The sequence below is a fragment of the Canis aureus genome, chromosome 29 (assembly GCF_053574225.1).
Source record: "Canis aureus isolate CA01 chromosome 29, VMU_Caureus_v.1.0, whole genome shotgun sequence".
In the NCBI taxonomy this organism is placed as follows: Eukaryota; Metazoa; Chordata; class Mammalia; order Carnivora; family Canidae; genus Canis; species Canis aureus.
In genome coordinates, this window is record NC_135639.1 from 18,958,422 (window position 1) to 18,980,010 (window position 21,589).

Sequence of the window (21,589 nt, forward strand, 5' to 3'; positions counted from 1 at the left end):
GATTAAAAAGATTAAACCCTATTTAGATAAATACAGCACACATGATGGGAAAAAGGAAACAATACAGAACTATATATAATCAATAACAAATTATATGTAATAGGCTCTCATTATCCAAAGTCTGGTTGAAAGAAGAGCAGCACTGCCTTGTTTGAAGTGTAGACTTTTAGGTCCTACTCCTACAGAATCAATATGAATCTTAAGAGGATTCCTTAGTGATATGTATACTCATTAATGTTTGAGAAACACTGGTATAGGCTATAAAATAATTCTGAATCCTGGCTCTATCCTTCGGTGGTTTGTGACTTCAGGCAATTACTCCAAACCTTCATTTATTCATTTGTAAAATGATGGCTTATTTTATAAATTGTAGTGAAAACATTTTATTTTTTATTTTTTTTAGTGAAAATATTTTAGAGAGAGAAATACACAAATAGCTTTACAATCTCTAGCACATAAATAGTGATTAATTTTTAAGTCCCTCTTCTATTTAAATTTCAAGCAAAGAGGAAATACTGGAGTAACTGGAAAAGCAGGAAGGAGACTGAGAGTGAGCTAGATCTTGAAGGATGAAAAAAATTTAAATATTTAGAAAAGTAGAAGAAATATTTTAGATTGAAGTAAAGGCCCAAGCAGAGAGGAAGAGGAAACAAGCTGTGTGAGGTATGTGTGTGTATTTTAAGAATGTTCAAATACCAGCTTCATACCATGAGGAAACTGAAGACTTAGTACCTGAAATTTGTAAGGCCAGCTGAAGGAATGAAATAACTATGTAACTGAAGGCATAATTATATGGTGAACTGAAACTTGTTCTTTATGCTGAACATTAAGCAGCTTTCAACATTTGTCTACTGATGTACACAGATAAAAGGAAGAGCTCAGGTAGTCAATTCAGGAAAATTGCCTACATCTTATTTTACTGGAAATACATGAAGTTTTGAGTATCATGGCAAAAATGTTATATTTATTATTCTTACAGCTGACCAACTTTACTGATATTCTTTGAAAAACCCTAAAGATATCTAAAAAGGGGCAATGAGAAGGCAGCTCTCCAATCTTTCATTCTTAGATCATAAAATGAAGCTATGCAGTTGTGCTCATCGTTGCTTTAAAGTCAGACACATCTGGATCCCCATCTTAGGTCTTCCACTTACCAGGTGTGTGACCTTTGGTGAATTAGACAATCAATATATTTCTCACAGTACTCCCAGAAAAATACTTATGTAACAAATTAGGCCAAAAACATAACTTCCCTTAAGTCTTATTACCCCAATAATTAATACAATTTGATAATACCCCAATAATTAATACAATTATAATGAAGATTTAAATGGGTTGATCCATGTAAAGCCCCTAGCCTTATACCTTGAACATATGTGCTTAAATTTATTAAATTCCTTTTCCTTATGTGTTTGTGTCTACATGAAAACTAGTCCATTTTCAGACAGTCATCAAATAGAAAACTGTATAGTCATTTTGCCAGCTCTGGTATCAGCAAGGAGCCCCAACTGAAAACCACTGTCCTGACTGCACACCCAACCCAGCTTGAACTAGATGTCTAGTAAGTGCCATCTAATGGATTTTATTGTTTTCCTCATTGTGATTACAAATGCAGATAATTACATATTTGCATTAGGATTATGCTGCTTCCAAAGCACAGAGACTACTTTTAAATAAGACTTAATGCTTCCCCAGATTTGGAGAGGGCCAATCAAGGGCTTCCCCCACAGGCTCTCTATCTGAAAATAGGCCAGTTTAAATTTGTGTGTGTGCACGCACATTTCTTCCACAGCCAGATTGAGGATAGCTTGTCCTCTTTATAATTCCTTATCAAAAATAAATCTTGACTAATTTCAGTCACAAAATATTATACGTGAAACTACTTACCACAATGTCTGTATCCTAAGAGTTACCCAATAATTACTAGTTTCACTGATAGTGGATATAAAAATAAGTTTTAAAATTTCTCACTTTTTGAAATTTAATATACACCTAGTCTTTATATTTAGCCTTACTGACACTGTAAAAGCAGTCAATTTTACTTAAGCTCACAAATCACACCCTAAAAAAATCCCAAGATCTAATTATTTTGCTAATTACTGTTAGAAAAGGAGATGACATTAAACAATAGAACCCCACCCATTTTTACCATTCTACATTATCACTAGCAAAGAAAGACAAAAATCCAGACAGTCTAGTTGTCAGGGCTCTCTCTACAATCTGTGGATTCTGTTCCTGACCCCATTTAAATTGCAGATGATAAATTGTCATAGGAGTTTTAGAGAACTAGCCCATCCTAGAAACTATAATCCTGGACAACTGATTTGTGTACTTTAAACAAATGGTTTTTAAAAAAATCCAAAGACCCAGAGTAAGAGAAGCAAAATTAATAGGTGCTTTTTTTCTGTATCCCGTAGCAACAAATCAATTAAATACATTTATTTTATAGCTAATTGCTATAAGCCTATATCTTCAAATACTCAAATTATTCTTTATAAAATCATAGTATATATCTATAAACAAACATTCATCCAAAGCATCTTTATTTTTAATTCAAACACACACACACACACACACACACACACGGAAAAACTAGAAATAAAGGGCCACTTAAAGAAAACATCTTTAATTATAAGAAAAAGAGAGACTTTGCGAAGTTCAATCAGTAATATAACAATTCCATTATTTTATTTGTTAGAATACCACAATAAGATCTAGTGCTTGAATAAGCAAACATACAAGTTGTGGGTATGCTAATTAATAATATGTAGCAAAAGAAGGCAAAAGAATAAAAGAGTATTGCATTCTGCCCAATTAATCTCCAAGCAAAATAAGTGAAAACATTTTTTCATAGAACAAAACCCAAATTAAAAATGTGTTAAGAAATAACAAATTTTGGCGACTGGTATATGTTAAATAGGCTTTAATACTATTGCATAAGCAGGGTAATAATTTGGGTCATAAAATGTTACAGCTAATATTAATATGATTAATAAGTAATGTGTTCTATGTAGCTCATTCTATTCCTGGATCATCTTTCTATAGCACTTTTTAAAATATCTGAACTGGCTGGGTAGTTGAGTTTTAAAAGCAACCATACAACTTTTCCTTAATAGCTGTAGCTGTTATTACTAGTTCCAAAATGATGTGAGAAGCATGATGCTTACATGGGAATGTAGCACACTGATTTCTCACCTTGGTTTCTCCCTTCTATACATGAAAAAAGAAAAAAATAGTATGTTCCTATAATCATTCCTATTCTTTCTTCTTCAGAATATTTATCTTACTGGCAGCTAAATGTCTGTACTATATTCATTATTTAAACAACTTCAATAATCAAATTATTCACCCAGCTGTAAAGATTTACCACCTCTCACCTCTGGTAGAGCAGAAATGTTATTGTTCTCTAAATTTAGCTCTTCGAGGGCACTGCACTTTGCCAGTGATCTGGGTATTGCTGACAGTCTGTTGTATCTCAGACCAAGACGACTTAAACTGGACAGGTTTCCTGTGAATACAAAAAAAAGGAATTTTTTCTTTTAATCTGATAAATCTGTCACTGTCCCTGGCTATTCCCTAGATATATACGAATTACTGAGCAGTACTATTTTGGCAAGATCCTTAACTCCTAGTACCAAGGAACTACATACTGCACTCTATCAATTAGGATGAAATTGAAACCACTTTTGTGTCCACTTGTCTTAGAGAAACAATGGAATACATAGCCATAAAGTCAATTTTAAAAATGAATTACTAGAAAGTATTGGCATACTTTAATAACAAATTGACCTTTATATAAGGCCTAACTGAATAACATCAAAGTATTATATAGTTTAAACTTATAATAATCATCTCGTTTGAATCTATAGAACCATCATCCAACACAGAACAATGGTTATATAACAAATGTTCATGTAATTTTGAAGAAATTTCCAAATTTCAAGTGACATTACTTAAATATAAGATGCACAATTATTTTGTGAAATTGGAAAGGTTTAGTATTTTTCATAAGCTGAAATATGAATATTCCATTTCTGAAGGTCAAACTGATAGTAAAAAATTAGCCAATTTTTAAAAATTACAAACAAGGGACACCTGGGTGACTCAGTGGTTAAATGTCTGCCTTCAGCTCAGGGCATGATCCTGGAGTCCCAGGATTGAGTCCCACATTGGGCTCCCTGCATGGAGCCTGTTTCTCCCTCTGCCTATATATATCTCTGCCCTTCTCTCACTGTGTCTCTCTCATGAATAAAATAAAATCTTAAAAAACAAATAAAAAAATAAAATTACAAACAAAAGTGAAAGTTATAGTCTCTTATCTAAGAATACCAGTTAGAGCACAATTTAGCTATCACTGAATACATAAAAAAACAGCAGAAAAATAGGCTAGTGTTATTGGCAAGCTACATGCAGGCTACTTGGATGAATATATCTGCCGTCATAAAAAGTTTAAATCAAATTTGATTCCCCAAATGATATACTTTAGAAAACAAGTTCATTTTGATACCAGAAAGAGGGGGGAAAAGGTACAAGAATTTAATTTAGTTCAATGTAATTCCTTGTCATGGTTTGTTAATTTCTTTTCTGACTTCAAACTACAACTGCTGGTATCACATATTTAGATGGGCCAAGTTTAAATGTCAATGTAGTGTAACCAGCTTCTAGTTTTAAATTAAACAGTATTATCAGTGTTTAAATTACAAAAGTAGATGCCTGTGTCACAAACTGGAGACAAGTGTTTTGATGTCTTGATTTTCACCATCCTTCTGAAGTTTGCCCATTTCTTTCCTTTTGCTTTGACCATTTTTCAAAATTATCAAATGAATAATTTTCTTAGATATAACATTACTACAGTACGTACAGAAAACATATATTAGCTTTTAGCATAAATTAAGCCTTGAAACCCTAGGATGGCAGTCACTATGCCTCATAATTCTATCTAGTTATCATTCATCTGCATCCTTCCCTCTTGCTGAAGATATCAGTGATTAAAGTTATAAGAAATCATTAAATAGAGCTAATTTTTACTCTTTATATCCTCAAGGCAAAAATCAGCCATTGATAATGGTAATATTCTGATAATTAAATACCCTAAGTCTAGCCAACTATAATGCAGAAAAACTTAGCAAACATTTCAATTCCTGTAAGAACTGTAATTGGAACTATTCCAGAGGTATGTTATTTTCATTTACTTTTATACTCTCTTATAATAGTGTCTCGAAACTAGGCCAAGAGTTTGCTGGTTCTGTTTAAGATTCCTATAGGCAGAAAACTGAATTCAAATGCAATGACAGAAACAATCATTTGGCAAAGACAAGTTAATTTTGTCTTAAAATGCTTTCTAGGGGGCGCTTGGGTGGCTCAGTCAGTTAAGTGTCTGCCTTCAGCTGGGTCATGATCCCAGGGTCCTAGGATCAAGCCTCACCTCCCCACCAGGTTCCCTGCCTCTCCCTCTCCCTTTGCCTGCCACTGCTCCCCCTGCTTATGTGTTCTGTGTCAAATAAATAAACAAAATCTTTTTAAAAATGCTTTCTAAATTAACTAAGGATGCTTCCCTGAATCTTTCTAATGATATTCTAGTAAGAGGTGTCAATTTTGGAGGGGAGGAAAAACAAGCTGAGCACTGGATGACTGTCCAAAGCCCCAGAGAATTTAGAGATTAGAAATAAGGTCAAGAATAGTTATCACTGCACTATGACATTGAATAAGATATAAATGTTTCTTAAAAGTTGGCTTCCCAGATAATAATCTGCTTTGTGGTTAAATGTTAATTAACATTTGTAGTGGAAAAAAAATGGAGACAATCTATTTATTCAAGAATATATGAAGAATTATTTAAACTAGAGACACCACAGTGCCACAGATAAAACAAAGAATTTTATGTTATCTATCTGATTCTGGGCAAGTTACTTAACTGAGTCTATTTCCTCATCCATAAAGTGGAGATAACATCAAATACTTGACAGGATCACTCTCAGGGTTAAATACGATTAAGTAGCAAAATAACTGATACATAACAGATGTTCAAAACATGATTTTGCTCTATAGTGTGTGTGTGTGTGTGTGTGTGTGTGTGTGTATATATATATATATATTCTGCTATATCTAATACCTACAAAAAATTATGTTACAAAAAATTTTAAGATGTGAAAGAATCTATGATGTTAAGGTACGATCTCTACAATGTAAAAAACAAGTGGAAAAGAGTGGAAAGAAAACATCAAAATTAACAGTTATCTCTGTATGGTAGAATTACAGAAGATTAAAATTTTTTTCTTTGAACTTGACTTTTTCCTAATTTTCTAGTTTTGTCATTTAAAGATATTTTGATAAAGAAAAAGTGTATAATTCTAAAGTCATTTTAATTTTAAAAACTACAATATCTTTATACCGTTCTTTTTCTGAATATTTTACATTAGATGTTTTATAATAATGTAGAGGTAAGACATTTGGACACTTTACACTGTGAGGCTCATCTTCTTCATAAAGTGTAGATATGAGCTAAATTATGGGAATACAGAGTATGGTTGTTTGAATTCTTAGGCACTCTGATAAAAAAGATGAAAAAATACCTAAGCAGCAGCAGTTAAGAGCCATCTAATAAGCATGGACTTTAGCATGAGATATGTGAAAAGACTTATCAAAGCCACCAACTAGTTAGTGGCAAAGCTAGAATCAAACTCAGCTGGCTCCTTATTTCAAATAATCATTCGTCAAGATCTTCACTGACTATGCTCCAGTTAGCTTGCTGCCTCTTGACAGAGAAGACTATGTTCATTCTTTCTCCCAAACTGTTGTGCTCAAAGAAAGCATTTTTATTCCATACTAAGTCTAACACACTTGTTCATGAAGCTTTCCTGACCATTCTATCAAGATCTCGGTGATCTCCCTGTAAACTGGACTCATGGCTACATATTGTTTTCACTACAAGATGGCATAATTATGCTTGTTTTTAAGTTGTCAGTTATTACACGGATTAGTTACTTCTCTACCCAACAGACTGAAAACCCTTAGAGTGAGGCCTTATGTATTTCGATCTCCTCAAAGAATATGTTTCAGTGCTAAGCCCACAGCAGGCATTCATTCATACTTTCTTAATAAACTGCAGAAGCTAAAACATTTTTACTATTTGTTCTCCTCTCCATTAGGAGCAAGATGTAAAATCTTAAAACTATATGAGACACTTTTCTTTGACCCATTCTCATTTTAAAATAGGGAGGAAGGGAAGAAATCAATATTTTATTCTTTGCCTAGCCCATGTTTCATGGCCACTATAGCTACAACAAAGCTGGTAAAGATGGAAATTTTTCTCTAAGCTGTGAGAATGCCTGATTTTAAAGAACTTCAAAAATCTTATGGTAAAACTTTAATCTGCTGTATGAAGTTGAAGACAGAAAAGGCAGTTGTTCTTAGGGGAAAAAACTAAGCAAAACAGGGATGCCTGGGTAGCTCAGATGGTTAACCGTTAACCTGCAGGGTTCTAGGATCCAGTCCCACATGGGACTCCTTGCTCAGCGGGGAGCCAGCTTCTTGCTCTGCCTGCGACTCCCACCCTGGTTGTGCTCTTATTCTAACAAATAAGTAAATGCAATCTTAAACAAAACAAAACCCAGAAGTAAGACCATCCCTTTCTCTCCTTCATACCACTGTTTTCCCTATAGAAGAAACCTGCTCCAATGTAATAAAATGGCAGAAGCATTTACCAGAGTCTTTGAAATCTGCCAAAAGAATAAAGCACAAAGCCCCTTATTTTTGCTCCATCAACTGACATCCCTCACTTAACGTTTAGAGCAGAGCAGGTACACAAATACAATATTTTAAACATTTTTTATTCTCATAAAAACCTAGAACTTTCTCTAATAACAAAGATTAGTATAACAAATTCTAAATGTTTGTCAACTCAAAAGCCCAACAAATAGAACCAGATTCCTGAAATGTCTCTTCTAAACACAATATAACTCTGGAATTCCGCACTTTTAAAATCAGAATAGGTTTCTAGAATTCTAGTACAAAATTAGTGGTTATTTAAACAATAAGAGTATCTCCAACTTTCCTAAACTTTTCCTCCCTCCCCCGTTTTTGGTTTTTGTTTTCTTTTATTTTTGGTGTGGTAGAAACTGAACTTTTAAAAACATAATCTGTAAGAATATGCTATTTTGATGAAAAATTCACATTTGCAAAATTCTTATCACTTTACTGACAGCATGGCATATTCAGTCATCCACATTTTGCCAAAATCCATTACTCTCAGGAAAATAAAAGCGATGAAAAAAATTAAGGATGAAATATCAAAACTCTCTTGTGCCAGGAAAAAAGCTGGACATCAGAAGTCTGATATTTACTATGATTCAACCCCCTTAGTGGTTTCAACTCTAGCCTCTTTCAGTGAGCAGTTTTACCACAAACTAAACTACAACCTAGAAATCAAGCCACAGCTTGCTTTAATGTTGAGCCATTGTGACTAAGAAATAAAATCAATGTTGCTGAGCTTCTGTGTATAAATGTAGGCTGATCACTGTCAATCACTGGCATTTAGCTTTTAAGTGCTTAACTTTGTAAATTGTTCTGTGCTCTGCCTCTGACAGCTTGTTTTCTTAGGCCGTCAGATTTTTAAAATACAGCAACATCAAATGGCTATGAATTAAAATTAGATGCTTTTAATTTCAGCAAATATAATCAACATCTATAGGTTAATTCAGTATAACTGTTCAGTAAAACTCTAACTCAAATGATCTTAATCTTACTTTAACAAAGTAGCAAAACAAAAACAAAAACAAAAACAAAAACCAGACCAGTATAAAAGGCACATAGTTCTAACGATGAAATAATGTCAGTTACTTTTTTCTCCAGGAACAGTGAGCCAAAAAAGTGAAAGCAAACTGAAAATATAAAAATTCTTAAACGTCAAAAACCCCAAAGAATGCCACCATTAAAAAGAAAACTAGTAAAGTTGTTATATGAAGCTGCACTGTAATTACCTAAAACCTAATTACTAAAACTCTACTTGTTGATATAACCATAATTACTCTAACAATTTCTTCTGAGCCCAGTGCAACAAAAGACTTCTGTAAATTGTTCTGTGCTCCAGCCTTGAAGGCAAGGTCTTGTTGCAGATTTCTCTCTTTATCTCATTTGAGAAGAAATAGAAAATAAAATACTTTTTTCCTACTTGAGACCTCTTACGTCCCCTCACCCCTGGTTTCATAAAATGACCAGAGATCACAAAAGGCTTTAACATATCAAATTCATAGTTTGAAACAAAATGACTTCTGTAATGAAGTTTAATATTTTCTTTAGTTCATGACTGATTTTTGAATTAGACAATATTAACATGAAAGAAAATATACATTCTGTTCAACAGAGTAGACTAATGGTTAACCAGAGAAACTAGAAATATGTTTTGAAGTACTCTCTCGCTTAACTGCAACCAGCTGTCCCCTCCCCACTTCCTTCTGCCTCTTCTCCACATCCTGTGAGCTGTCAGTGATCCTCGCACTGCTGCTCAGCCTGGATGTAAATTAAATGGCAGTGATTACACTGTCAAGGAGTGAGAACTACTCTAGGAGTGTTCATGTTAAATAAAGAAAGGGGTAAAAACATCTTGGTCTACTTATAAGAAAAAAGGCAAGGAAAAAAAGTGATTTTTTTTTGAAAACTTGATTGTCAGGTGACACTTTAAAGATATCATTTCAAATATGAATTTAGGGCAAGTTTCTTTAGCCCAGGTAAAGGACACCAGGGCAGCTACTGCAGGACTTACACTGACTGGGCAGGATAGGTGAGGATTTTTTTTTTTAAGTTATATTTTCCAAAAGTAGCATAGGAAAAACAGGAAAAGTATCAGGAGAACTAAGTTCCAATTAAGTTTAGCACTAAATGTTTTGGGTGAATTTCTCTTCTCCAATAAATGAAAGGGAGAATCCCAAAGGTCAATGATTTTAAGACTGCTGAGATTTGTAATAAATCAAGACCAAAATGTTTGAATTTCTCACCAAATCTCAACCTTCTGCTATACAGTCAAAATACTGGGGATGAGAGGGATGGAAAAGGCAATAGAATTTTTAATAAACATGATATATAATAAATGACAGTATTATAAAAAATTCAATAAACATTTCTTACTTTACATTATTTGGATTAACAGCTAGAAATACTCCATTTGTTGACAACTATCAAGGCATAAAAATAAATAAAATGTTTACAATTATCTTAATGTTTCAGTTCTCACTGATTTCCAATACATACTTGTAATGTGGTCATGTAGAATGTTCTAGAATAGAAGGCATCTGTGTTACTCTGAGATAATATCTTAACCACAACAGATTAATAATGAAGCCAAATGTTTTCATTATTAATAAACATTCTTAAAATACAGTTAATTCTGACAGAAGAGAAAGATATATATAAAATTAAGAAAGCCAGGAGGAAGGAGGATACATGGAGAAGTTACCCTTTGTCAGAGGAAGTAAATCCAAAAGACCTTGATCCTAGTCCGAGTAAATGGAAGATTTTTATCATCCACCACCACCTATACTTTGTCAGGGTATTCCTCTTTGTACTCTAATTTCATCCTCCTTTCATTGTTATCTGACATAACAGAGATACAGATATATGCACAAAATATTAAAAGACTGTTGGACTATTTGAGAGAAAGAACAGCATGGATGACTTATACATATACATCCATTTGATCAGCTGAAAGAATAGAGGAAATTATGTGGGCATTTAGGAGAAAGAGTCATAAGCAGAGAGACTAAGAAGTATAAAGACTCTGACACTAGAACTTTGCCTGATATGCTTAAGAAGCAACAAGGTGTTTAGCATCTATAATATCCTAAGAAACATACAATGACTAAGCTTCAGTGAGAGGGATAAGAATATTTAACTTTGTAACATCTCAAGCATCTTTAATTTTGGTTCCCCTGTCTGATTTGTAGTAAATAATCTTTATTTTTCTTTCTAAAACTGAGCAAGACTTTAATTTTATAAAAATTAAAAGTGCTTTTTAAAAGTGCTTTTTCTTAATGCAACATTCCACCGAAAATCGATCATGCATTATTCTTTCTTTTCTCCTTTACTGTTGCAATTAGTTGGTTATTCAAAATAAGCAAACTTACAGACATATCTTGCAATGTAAAAACATAAACAGAAACTAAATAGGTCTATGTAATTCAAGAAAACTATAAAAAGTATATAAATTACATATAACTATCAAAATTAAGCCTATATGTTGAATTGGCTCAGAGGAACTCAGGGAAATGGACTCTGAAAGATCAACACTGAGAAATATAATAGAGTTCTTGAATTTCAGAAATAAGGAAAGTACTCTGGGTGGCCAGGCAAAAAGATTAAGTCCCTTACAATGAGAAAAAAATGGACTGGCCTTATACTTTTGTATGTTCAATGCCAGAAGAGAGTAGATCTCTTAAGTTCTATTAAGATGCTCAAGGAAACAAAGCTCAAGGTCCCCAATGTTTTTTATATCCATCAAAACTGTTCAAGTATAAAGGTTACAGGCATTCTAGAACTAGGGAACTATTACTTACGAACCATTTCTGAGAAAACTACTACAAGATTGACTTGAGCCAACCACGAGATGACTGGGGCAACTTACGACAACAGGACTGTTGATGAACAGTAAGATGAAAAACCACCTCAGATCAGCCTAACAAGATATACCATGAATGTCATATGTCCCGACAGCACATCCAACAAATGTTAGGAGGAAAAAAAAAAAAAAGATAATAAAATAAATTCACTGACTGTCTCATCTATGTCACTCTATTCAACAAAAACAGAATACACATTCAGTTGCACATGGAATAATTATCAAGATACACCATATACTGAGCCATAAAATAAGCCTCAATAAATTTAAATGACTCAAGTCACAAAGAGTATGTTTTCAACCACAAAGGAATTTAGTTAGAAATTATGAACAAACCCTTGCAAAACTGTCAGATACTGGGAACAACACACCACACTTCTAAATAAATCACTGAAGAAACAAAAAAGTAAATTAGAAAGTATTTTAAACCAAAGAAAAAGGAAAACAATATATCAGGATTTGTGGAATGCTACTAAAGCAATACTTAAAGGGAAATTTATAGTACTACATGCATAGATGGGGAAGAAATCTTCAATGTCAGAACATACAGGCAAATCGAACTCCAATTAAAAAAAATTTTTAAAAAAAGAGAATCAAGTGGCATTTTCCTCTGCCAAAAATTGTTACTCATTCTCATTTTACAACATCTTAATCTCCCTATTATACCCAAATGCCCATCTCTGTTACAGAAATAGGGTTTTAATCTTCCATTTGGAAGATACCATTAAACTACATTTTTAAAGGTAATCAAATCCCAACAGCCAGAAAGAAAGATTGACACAACTTCCTCATCAACAAATAAGGGACCAAGACATTTTAGCCTATCTCTAAGGTGACCTTAGGTACCTACTCTTCTGAAACCCACATGAAACTCCAGAGTTGAACTTGCAACTGAATTATTTGGGGATTATTTATTTTTCCAACATGGAGCTCCTATAAGCGACTCAAGGTAATCAGAACTCACACAACAACCAAAGAAAGTAAGTAGAGGGGATACAGGGCAAGATGGCGGAAGAGTAGGGTCTCCAAATCACCAGTCCCAACCAAATTACCTAGAAAAGCTTCAAATTATCCTGAAAATCTATGAATTCGGCCTGAGAATTAAAGAGAGAACACCTGGAATGCTACAGTGAGAAGAGTCTGCGCTTCTATCAAGAATGACTAGAAGGAAAACCTCACCTCAAAAGAATGAATCAGAAACAGTCCTCTGTCCCACAGAGTTACAAAATCTGGATTACAATTCAATGTCAGAAAGCCAATTCAGAAGCACTATTATACAGCTACTGGTGGCTCTAGAAAAAAACATAAAGGACTCAAGAGACTTCATGACTGCAGAATTTAGAGCTAATCAGGCAGAAATTAAAAATCAATTGAATGAGATGCAATCCAAACTAGAAGTCCTAACGACGAGGGTTAACGAGGTGGAAGAACGAGTGAGTGACATAGAAGACAAGTTGATGGAAAAGAGGGAAACTGAGGAAAAAAGAGACAAACAAAAGATCATGAAGATAGATTAAGGGAAATAAACGACAGCCTGAGGAAGAAAAACCTACGTTTAATTGGGGTTCCCAAGGGCGCCAAAAGGGACAGAGGGCCTGAATATGTATTTGAACAAATTCTAGCTGAAAACTTTCCTAATCTGGGAAGGGAAACAGGCATTCAGATCCAGGAAATAGAGAGATCCCCCCCTAAAATCAATAAAAACCGTTCAACACCTCGACATTTAATAGTGAAGCTTGCAAATTCCAAAGATAAAGAGAAGATCCTTAAAGCAGCAAGAGACAAGAAATCCCTGACTTTTATGGGGAGGAGTATTAGGGTAACAGCAGACCTCTCCACAGAGACCTGGCAGGCCAGAAAGGGCTGGCAGGATATATTCAGGGTCCTAAATGAGAAGAACATGCAACCAAGAATACTTTATCCAGCAAGGCTCTCATTCAAAATGGAAGGAGAGATAAAGAGCTTCCAAGACAGGCAGGAACTGAAAGAATATGTGACCTCCAAACCAGCTCTGCAAGAAATTTTAAGGGGGACTCTTAAAATTCCCCTTTAAGAAGTTCAGTGGAACAATCCACAAAAACAAGGACTGAATAGATATCATGATGACACTAAACTCATATCTCTCAATAGTAACTCTGAATGTGAACAGGCTTAATGACCCCATCAAAAGGCGCAGGGTTTCAGACTGGATAAAAAAGCAGGACCCATCTATTTGCTGTCTACAAGAGACTCATTTTAGACAGAAGGACACCTACAGCCTGAAAATAAAAGGTTGGAGAACCATTTACCATTCGAATGGTCCTCAAAAGAAAGCAGGGGTAGCCATCCTTATATCAGATAAACTAAAATTTACCCTGAAGACTGTAGTGAGAGATGAAGAGGGACACTATCTCCTACTTAAAGGATCTATCCAACAAGAGGACTTAACAATCCTCAATATATATGCCCCGAATGTGGGAGCTGCCAAATATATAAATCAATTAATAACCAAAGTGAAGAAATACTTAGATAATAATACACTTATACTTGGTGACTTCAATCTAGCTCTTTTTATACTCGATAGGTCTTCTAAGCACAACATCTCCAAAGAAACGAGAGCTTTAAATGATACACTGGACCAGATGGATTTCACAGATATCTACAGAACTTTACATCCAAACTCAACTGAATACACAGTCTTCTCAAGCGCACATGGAACTTTCTCCAGAATAGACCACATACTGGGTCACAAATCGGGTCTGAACCGATACCAAAAGATTGGGATAGTACCCTGCATATTCTCAGACCATAATGCCTTGAAATTAGAACTAAATCACAACAAGAAGTTTGGAAGGACCTCAAACACGTGGAGGTTAAGGACCATCCTGCTAAAAGATGAAAGGGTCAACCAGGAAATTAAGGAAGAATTAAAAAGATTCATGGAAACTAATGAGAATGAAGATACAACCGTTCAAAATCTTTGGGATGCAGCAAAAGCAGTCCTAAGGGGGAAATACATCGCAATACAAGCATCCATTCAAAAACTGGAAAGAACTCAAATACAAACGCTAATCTTACACATAAAGGAGCTAGAGAAAAAACAGCAGATAGATCCTACACCCAGGAGAAGACGAGAGTTAATAAAGATTCGAGCAGAACTCAACGAAATCGAGACCAGAAGAACTGTGGAACAGATCAACAGAACCAGGAGTTGGTTCTTTGAAAGAATTAATAAGATAGATAAACCATTAGCCAGCCTTATTAAAAAGAAGAGAGAGAAGACTCAAATTAATAAAATCATGAATGAGAAAGGAGAGATCACCACCAACACCAAGGAAATACAAATGATTTTAAAAACATATTATGAACAGCTATACGCCAATAAATAGGCAATCTAGAAGAAATGGACGCATTCCTGGAAAGCCACAAACTACCAAAACTGGAACAGGAAGAAATAGAAAACCTGAACAGGCCAATAACCAGGGAGGAAATTGAAGCAGTCATCAAAAACCTCCCAAGACACAAGAGTCCAGGGCCAGATGGCTTCCCAGGGGAATTCTATCAAACGTTTAAAGAAGAAATCATACCTATTCTACTAAAGCCGTTTGGAAAGATAGAAAGAGATGGAGTACTTCCAAATTCGTTCTATGAGGCCAGCATCACCTTAATCCCAAAACCAGACAAAGACCCCACCAAAAAGGAGAATTACAGACCAATATCCCTGATGAACATGGATGCAAAAATTCTCAACAAGATACTAGCCAATAGGATCCAACACACATTATTCACCATGACCAAGTAGGATTTATCCCCAGGACACAAGGCTGGTTCAACACTCGTAAAACAATCAGTGTGATTCATCATATCAGCAAGAGGAAAAACCAAGAACCATATGATCCTCTCATTAGATGCAGAGAAAGCATTTGACAAAATACAGCATCCATTTCTGATCAAAACTCTTCAGAGTGTAGGGATAGAGGGAACATTCCTCAACATCTTAAAAGCCATCTATGAAAAGCCCACAGCAAATATCATTCTCAATGGGGAAGCACTGGGAGCCCTTCCCCTAAGATCAGGAACAAGACAGGGATGTCCACTCTCACCACTACTATTCAACATAGTACTGGAAGTCCTAGCCTCAGCAATCAGACAACAAAAAGACATTAAAGGCATTCAAATTGGCAAAGAAGAAGTCAAACTCTCCCTCTTCGCCGATGACATGATACTCTACATAGAAAACCCAAAAGTCTCCACCCCAAGATTGCTAGAACTCATACAGCAATTCGGTAGCGTGGCAGGATACAAAATCAATGCCCAGAAATCAGTGGTATTTCTATACACTAACAATGAGACTGAAGAAAGAGAAATTAAGGAGTCAATCCCATTTACAATTGCACCCAAAAGCATAAGATACCTAGGAATAAACCTAACCAAAGAGGTAAAGGATCTATACCCTAAAAACTATAGAACACTTCTGAAAGAAATGGAGGAAGACACAAAGAGATGGAAAAATATTCCATGCTCATGGATTGGCAGAATTAATATTGTGAAAATGTCAATGTTACCCAGGGCAATTTACACGTTTAATGCAATCCCTATCAAAATACCATGGACTTTCTTCAGAGAGTTAGAACAAATTATTTTAAGATTTGTGTGGAATCAGAAAAGACCCCGAATAGCCAGGGGAATTTTAAAAAAGAAAACCGTATCTGGGGGCATCACAATGCCAGATTTCAGGTTGTACTACAAAGCTGTGGTCATCAAGACAGTGTGGTACTGGCACAAAAACAGACACATAGATCAATGGAACAGAATAGAGAACCCAGAAGTGGACCCTGAACTTTATGGTCAACTAATATTCGATAAAGGAGGAAAGACTATCCATTGGAAGAAAGACAGTCTCTTCAATAAATGGTGCTGGGAAAATTGGACATCCACATGCAGAAGAATGAAACTAGACCACTCTCTTTCACCATACACAAAGATAAACTCAAAATGGATGAAAGATCTAAATGTGAGACAAGATTCCATCAAAATCCTAGAGAAGAACACAGGCAACACCCTTTTTGAACTCGGCCACAGTAACTTCTTGCAAGATACATCCACGAAGGCAAAAGAAACAAAAGCAAAAATGAACCATTGGGACTTCATCAAGATAAGAAGCTTTTGCACAGCAAAGGATACAGTCAACAAAACTAAAAGACAACCTACAGAATGGGAGAAGATATTTGCAAATGACATATCAGATAAAGGGCTAGTTTCCAAGATCTATAAAGAACTTATTAAACTCAACACCAAAGAAACAAACAATCCAATCATGAAATGGGCAAAAGACATGAACAGAAATCTCACAGAGGAAGACATAGACATGGCCAACACGCACATGAGAAAACGCTCTGCATCACTTGCCATCAGGGAAATACAAATCAAAACCACAATGAGATACCGCCTCACACCAGTGAGAATGGGGAACATTAACAAGGCAGGAAACCACAAATGTTGGAGAGGATGCGGAGAAAAGGGAACCCTCTTACACTGTTGGTGGGAATGTGAACTGGTGCAGCCACTCTGGAAAACTGTGTGGAGGTTCCTCAAAGAGTTCAAAATAGACCTGCCCTACGACCCAGCAATTGCACTGTTAGGGATTTACCCCAAAGATACAGATGCAATGAAACGCAGGGACACCTGCACCCTGATGTTTATAGCAGCAATGGCCACAATAGCCAAGCTGTGGAAGGAGCCTCGGTGTCCATCGAAAGATGAGTGGATAAAAAAGATGTGGTTTATGTATACAATGGAATATTACTCAGCTATTAGAAATGACAAATACCCACCATTTGCTTCAACGTGGATGGAACTGGAGGGTATTATGCTGAGTGAAGTAAGTCAATCGGAGAAGGACAAACATTATATGTTCTCATTCATTTGGGGAATATAAATAATAGTGAAAGGGAATATAAGGGAAGGGAGAAGAAATGTGTGGGAAATATCAGAAAGGGAGACAGAACGTAAAGACTGCTAACTCTGGGAAACGAACTAGGGGTGGTAGAAGGGGAGGAGGGCGGGGGGTGGGAGTGAATGGGTGACGGGCACTGGGGGTTATTCTGTATGTTGGTAAATTGAACACCAATAAAAAATAAATTAAAAAAAAAAGAAAGTAAGTAGAAGAAAAATCTGTTCATATAGAATTCATCCAAATCAAGTTATTAAGTAAAATACATTTAAGAGATGGGGAAGTGGGACAGAGGTGAGAAATTAACCTTCAAGATTTGTTATGAAAAAAATGACCCGTCAATTAGAATCTTTTTTAATTCAAATGTATGAACACTTAAATGGTAGAAAATATGTCTATAGAGCACCAATCGGTATTTTTCCCCACTTATTTCATAAAATGAACTTTTCTCTCAAAGAAAGAATCATCCTGGCATTCAACTAATACTTGGTAAACAAAAAAAAATGTAAGAACATACAAAACAAACTAAATATGTCATTTAAATCGAGATAACTCAAACTACCCCCCAAAACAAGAAACTCGTATCAATGACCTCAAGCTTCCATCACAAGAAACTAAAAAAGAATAAAACTCAAAGTAGATGAAAAGATTAAAGGTCAAAGCAGAAATCGATGAAATAAAAGCCAGAGAAAAAATACAGAAAGTCAGTAAAACTTAGAAATAATCAATAAAATTGATACAATTCTAACTAGACAGGGAAAAAAAAGAGAAAAGATCTAAGTTACTGATACCAGGAATAAAAAAAGCGACATCACGATAGATTCTACAGTTATCAAAATAAGGGATTATTACAAACGATTTTATGCCTATTAACTATAACAAATGAAATGGACCCATTGAAAGATATAAATGATTAAGTTTACTAAAGAATAAAGTGAGAGACATCTGGATGGCATAGTCAGTTAAGCCTCCCAAAACCTCCAACTCTTGGTTTCAGCTCAGGTACTGACCTAAGGGTCCTGAGATGCATCCCTACATAGGGCTCCACACTGAGGGTGGATCTGCTTAAGACTCTCCCCCTTCTCTCTGCTCCCTCTCTTCTCTCTCTAATAAATGAATCTTCAAAAAAAATAAAATAGTGATAATCTAAATAGTTCCGTATCTAGTAAAGAAATTGAAACTTTTTTAGAGATTTATTTATTTTACAAAGAGAAAGTGGTCGAGCACAGGAGAAGGACCAGAGAGAGAATCCTCATGCAGACTCCCCACCAACATAGGGCTCGATCCCAGGACCCTGAAATCATCACCTGCACCAAAATCCAGTCTACTGCTCAACCGTCTGAGCCACCCACATGCCCAAAATTGAAATTGTTTTTAAAAGCATTTCTACAAAGAAAAATCCTGACTCAGGTGGCTTCACAGATGAATTATTACCACATATTAAAGGAAGAAAAAAATGCCAACTTTATACAAAGTGTTCCCACATTTTCCTACTTATTGTAGGAAAATGTTATTATATAACATATATATAACATGTATACACATTATATACATATTATTATATGTGGCCAGCATTACCCTGAAACTGAAACTAGACAAAGACAGATTTTATAACATTACATGTCACTATATGGTGTATTCAAAGCAATTAAGTAAATCTAATTTTTAAAACTTCTACCAGAATGTACCTTTTTTCATTATGTCTTCTTTGTAAGCAGTGACAATCATATTATCTGAGTTTTTGTCATAGTTCAGGGAAAGATTATAAAATTATATTTTATTAGTTTCTTCATTGTATTACCTCTATTCTCTTTCTAGAACTTCTAGTCCTCTCTCTCATGACTCTTATTTTGTATCTTTCTGTCTTTTCGTTCTAGATACTAAGAGACTTCTTCCACTTATCCTACACATTGCTATTTTAGTCTCTGGATATGTTCCTTATATTACACAGTATTTCCCATTAAACTAAACTTTATATGGCAAAGATATTTCTAAGGAATGTATTCTTTGCTTCTTTTTTGTATCAGTCTAACCATGTTAGATATGTAATACATATCTTTTCTATGCTCTTTTTTCTTCTAGGATCACTGCTCTTTATTCATTTTGGCCATTTTAAGATTAAAAAATAATAATAATAATTGTGTCCCAGTCCCTAATGATCCAGAAATTAGATCCTTTTATTTATATAGAAAATTTGATAAAATTATTAAGAATATACTAGAATAGTTCACCATATGTTATATACCATCTTACCTTTCAGAAATGAATCTAATGCAGCTAACTAGTTAACTAGAATTACTTAGTCTGTTGCTACTAAATATAGTAATGTAATATAAAGAACTCTGGGCCAAGAATCAAGAAGATAAAAGTTCTAATGGGTAGCTATTATATCTAAAGAAGTCTGAAATTAATTGCCCTGTAACCTAAAAACAGATTATAACTTACTAAAAAAATCCTCAACAATTACTTGTTTCAAGCAATAGTAGACTAGCTAATTCAGACAAACCCTTCCACCAAAAAAAGTTAAAAACACGTCCAAAACAAAAGTCAGAGAGCTAACAAGATAATGACTAATTACCAGGTCAGAAACCAGCTGGAAACCTAAGAAATATGCAAAATAATGGAGAAAATTTTGTCCTAAGAGTGCTTCTCTAACTAGAAAATGCAGCTAAGAAGGCAAGTATCTGCCAAGAGTCAAAATCTACAATCAGCCAATGGTGGGAAGTCCAGAAGTCAGAATCAACTGGGATACTAGAGGGCTGCATCCTAGCACTCAGGGTAAACCTGAAGTAAAAACAGCCCTTCAATTCGTCTACAGAATACCTCTGAATGACATGTAGGACCAGAAAAATTTCAAACCTTAGAACACAGATGGATTCAAGTGGCCCCTTAGGTACCTGACAAAAACAAACAAAAATCCTTCTGGAGAAACATATCATCATAGGCCTCTTATGATATTGTAACAGAACCTCATAAATATTCATTACTGAAATTACAAAAATTAGGTACAGGTGTAATTTTCCTAAATAAACATTACAGTTTTCTTATAACACACCATTAACTACAAAGGTGTCCAAACTTTAAAAAATTTCCTTTAGTGTTTGTATAAATTTATGGACATTTAGAAAGATAAACAAAAGACTATGCAAATATATCACAATAAACACACTTCAACTTTTTGAGTCTGGCTATTTTGTACTTCAAGAGATCTCTTAGTCCCTTCAACAGTAGAGATGAACAAGCTTTAAGCTATACTGCCCATGTTTTTTTTTATTTATTTATTTATTTATTTATTTATTTATTTATTTATTTATTTTTTACTGCCCATGTTTTAAAGACTAAATAGCAGTGGTTTTATTTTTCAGTGTTTGATTTAGCATAAGAGACCATACCCTATATAATAGCAAGCAACATTCTGAAATAAGCAAAAGCAGAAAATGCACCCATTCTGCAATTTAAGAATTATAATAAAATATATACTCAATATTCCACAATCTTCTTTATGATCCAACATTTGCTAAAATCTAATTATTTTCTTCACCAAGAAATGGAAATAAAAAGCAATTTAAAAATATACTCTTTTAGAAGTTTTACTACTTTAATAATAATGAATTTTAAATTTTAACTTTTAATATAGAAATGGATCAAAAGTAGTCTTTTTAATGTCTAAGTAACTATAAATGACCATCAATGTCTTCTTTCTTCATTCATACCTATAGTATCTGGGAGGTCTAGCAGCTCATTGTGCTGCAAGTCAAGGTTGGTTATCTGTGTGCAGTTTCCAATTTCCTTTGGGAGGTGTTCAAGTTGATTGTGAGCTACATCCAGCGTAATGAGGTTACATAATTCACCTGTAAAATTGATCAACATAAATATTTAACAAGAATTATTAAAGAATATATTAAGCAAGACTGAAAGAAAGAAAAAAACTTCATTTTCTATATCATAATTGTACTTTCTTTCTGAAAAATGTAAAAATCAAACACAAGTTCTGAAATGTGTTAGAAAATGACATCTTACAAATATTGAGTCACCTGGAATCAATGTTG

General features: G+C 34.5%; 1 protein-coding gene across 4 annotated transcripts in view; it reads right to left on the reverse strand.

Annotated features, from left to right (window-relative positions):
- Window positions 1-21,589, reverse strand: part of SHOC2 (SHOC2 leucine rich repeat scaffold protein) — a 96,682-nt gene that overhangs the window by 10,704 nt on the left and 64,389 nt on the right. For all 4 annotated transcript variants that reach the window (XM_077877644.1, XM_077877641.1, XM_077877643.1 and 1 more), the window contains 2 exons: window positions 21,254-21,391; window positions 3,378-3,508 (listed from right to left, as the gene is read on the reverse strand). In XM_077877644.1, coding sequence (XP_077733770.1) covers window positions 3,378-3,508; window positions 21,254-21,391 — 269 coding nt within the window. The remainder of the gene's footprint in view (window positions 1-3,377; window positions 3,509-21,253; window positions 21,392-21,589) is intronic.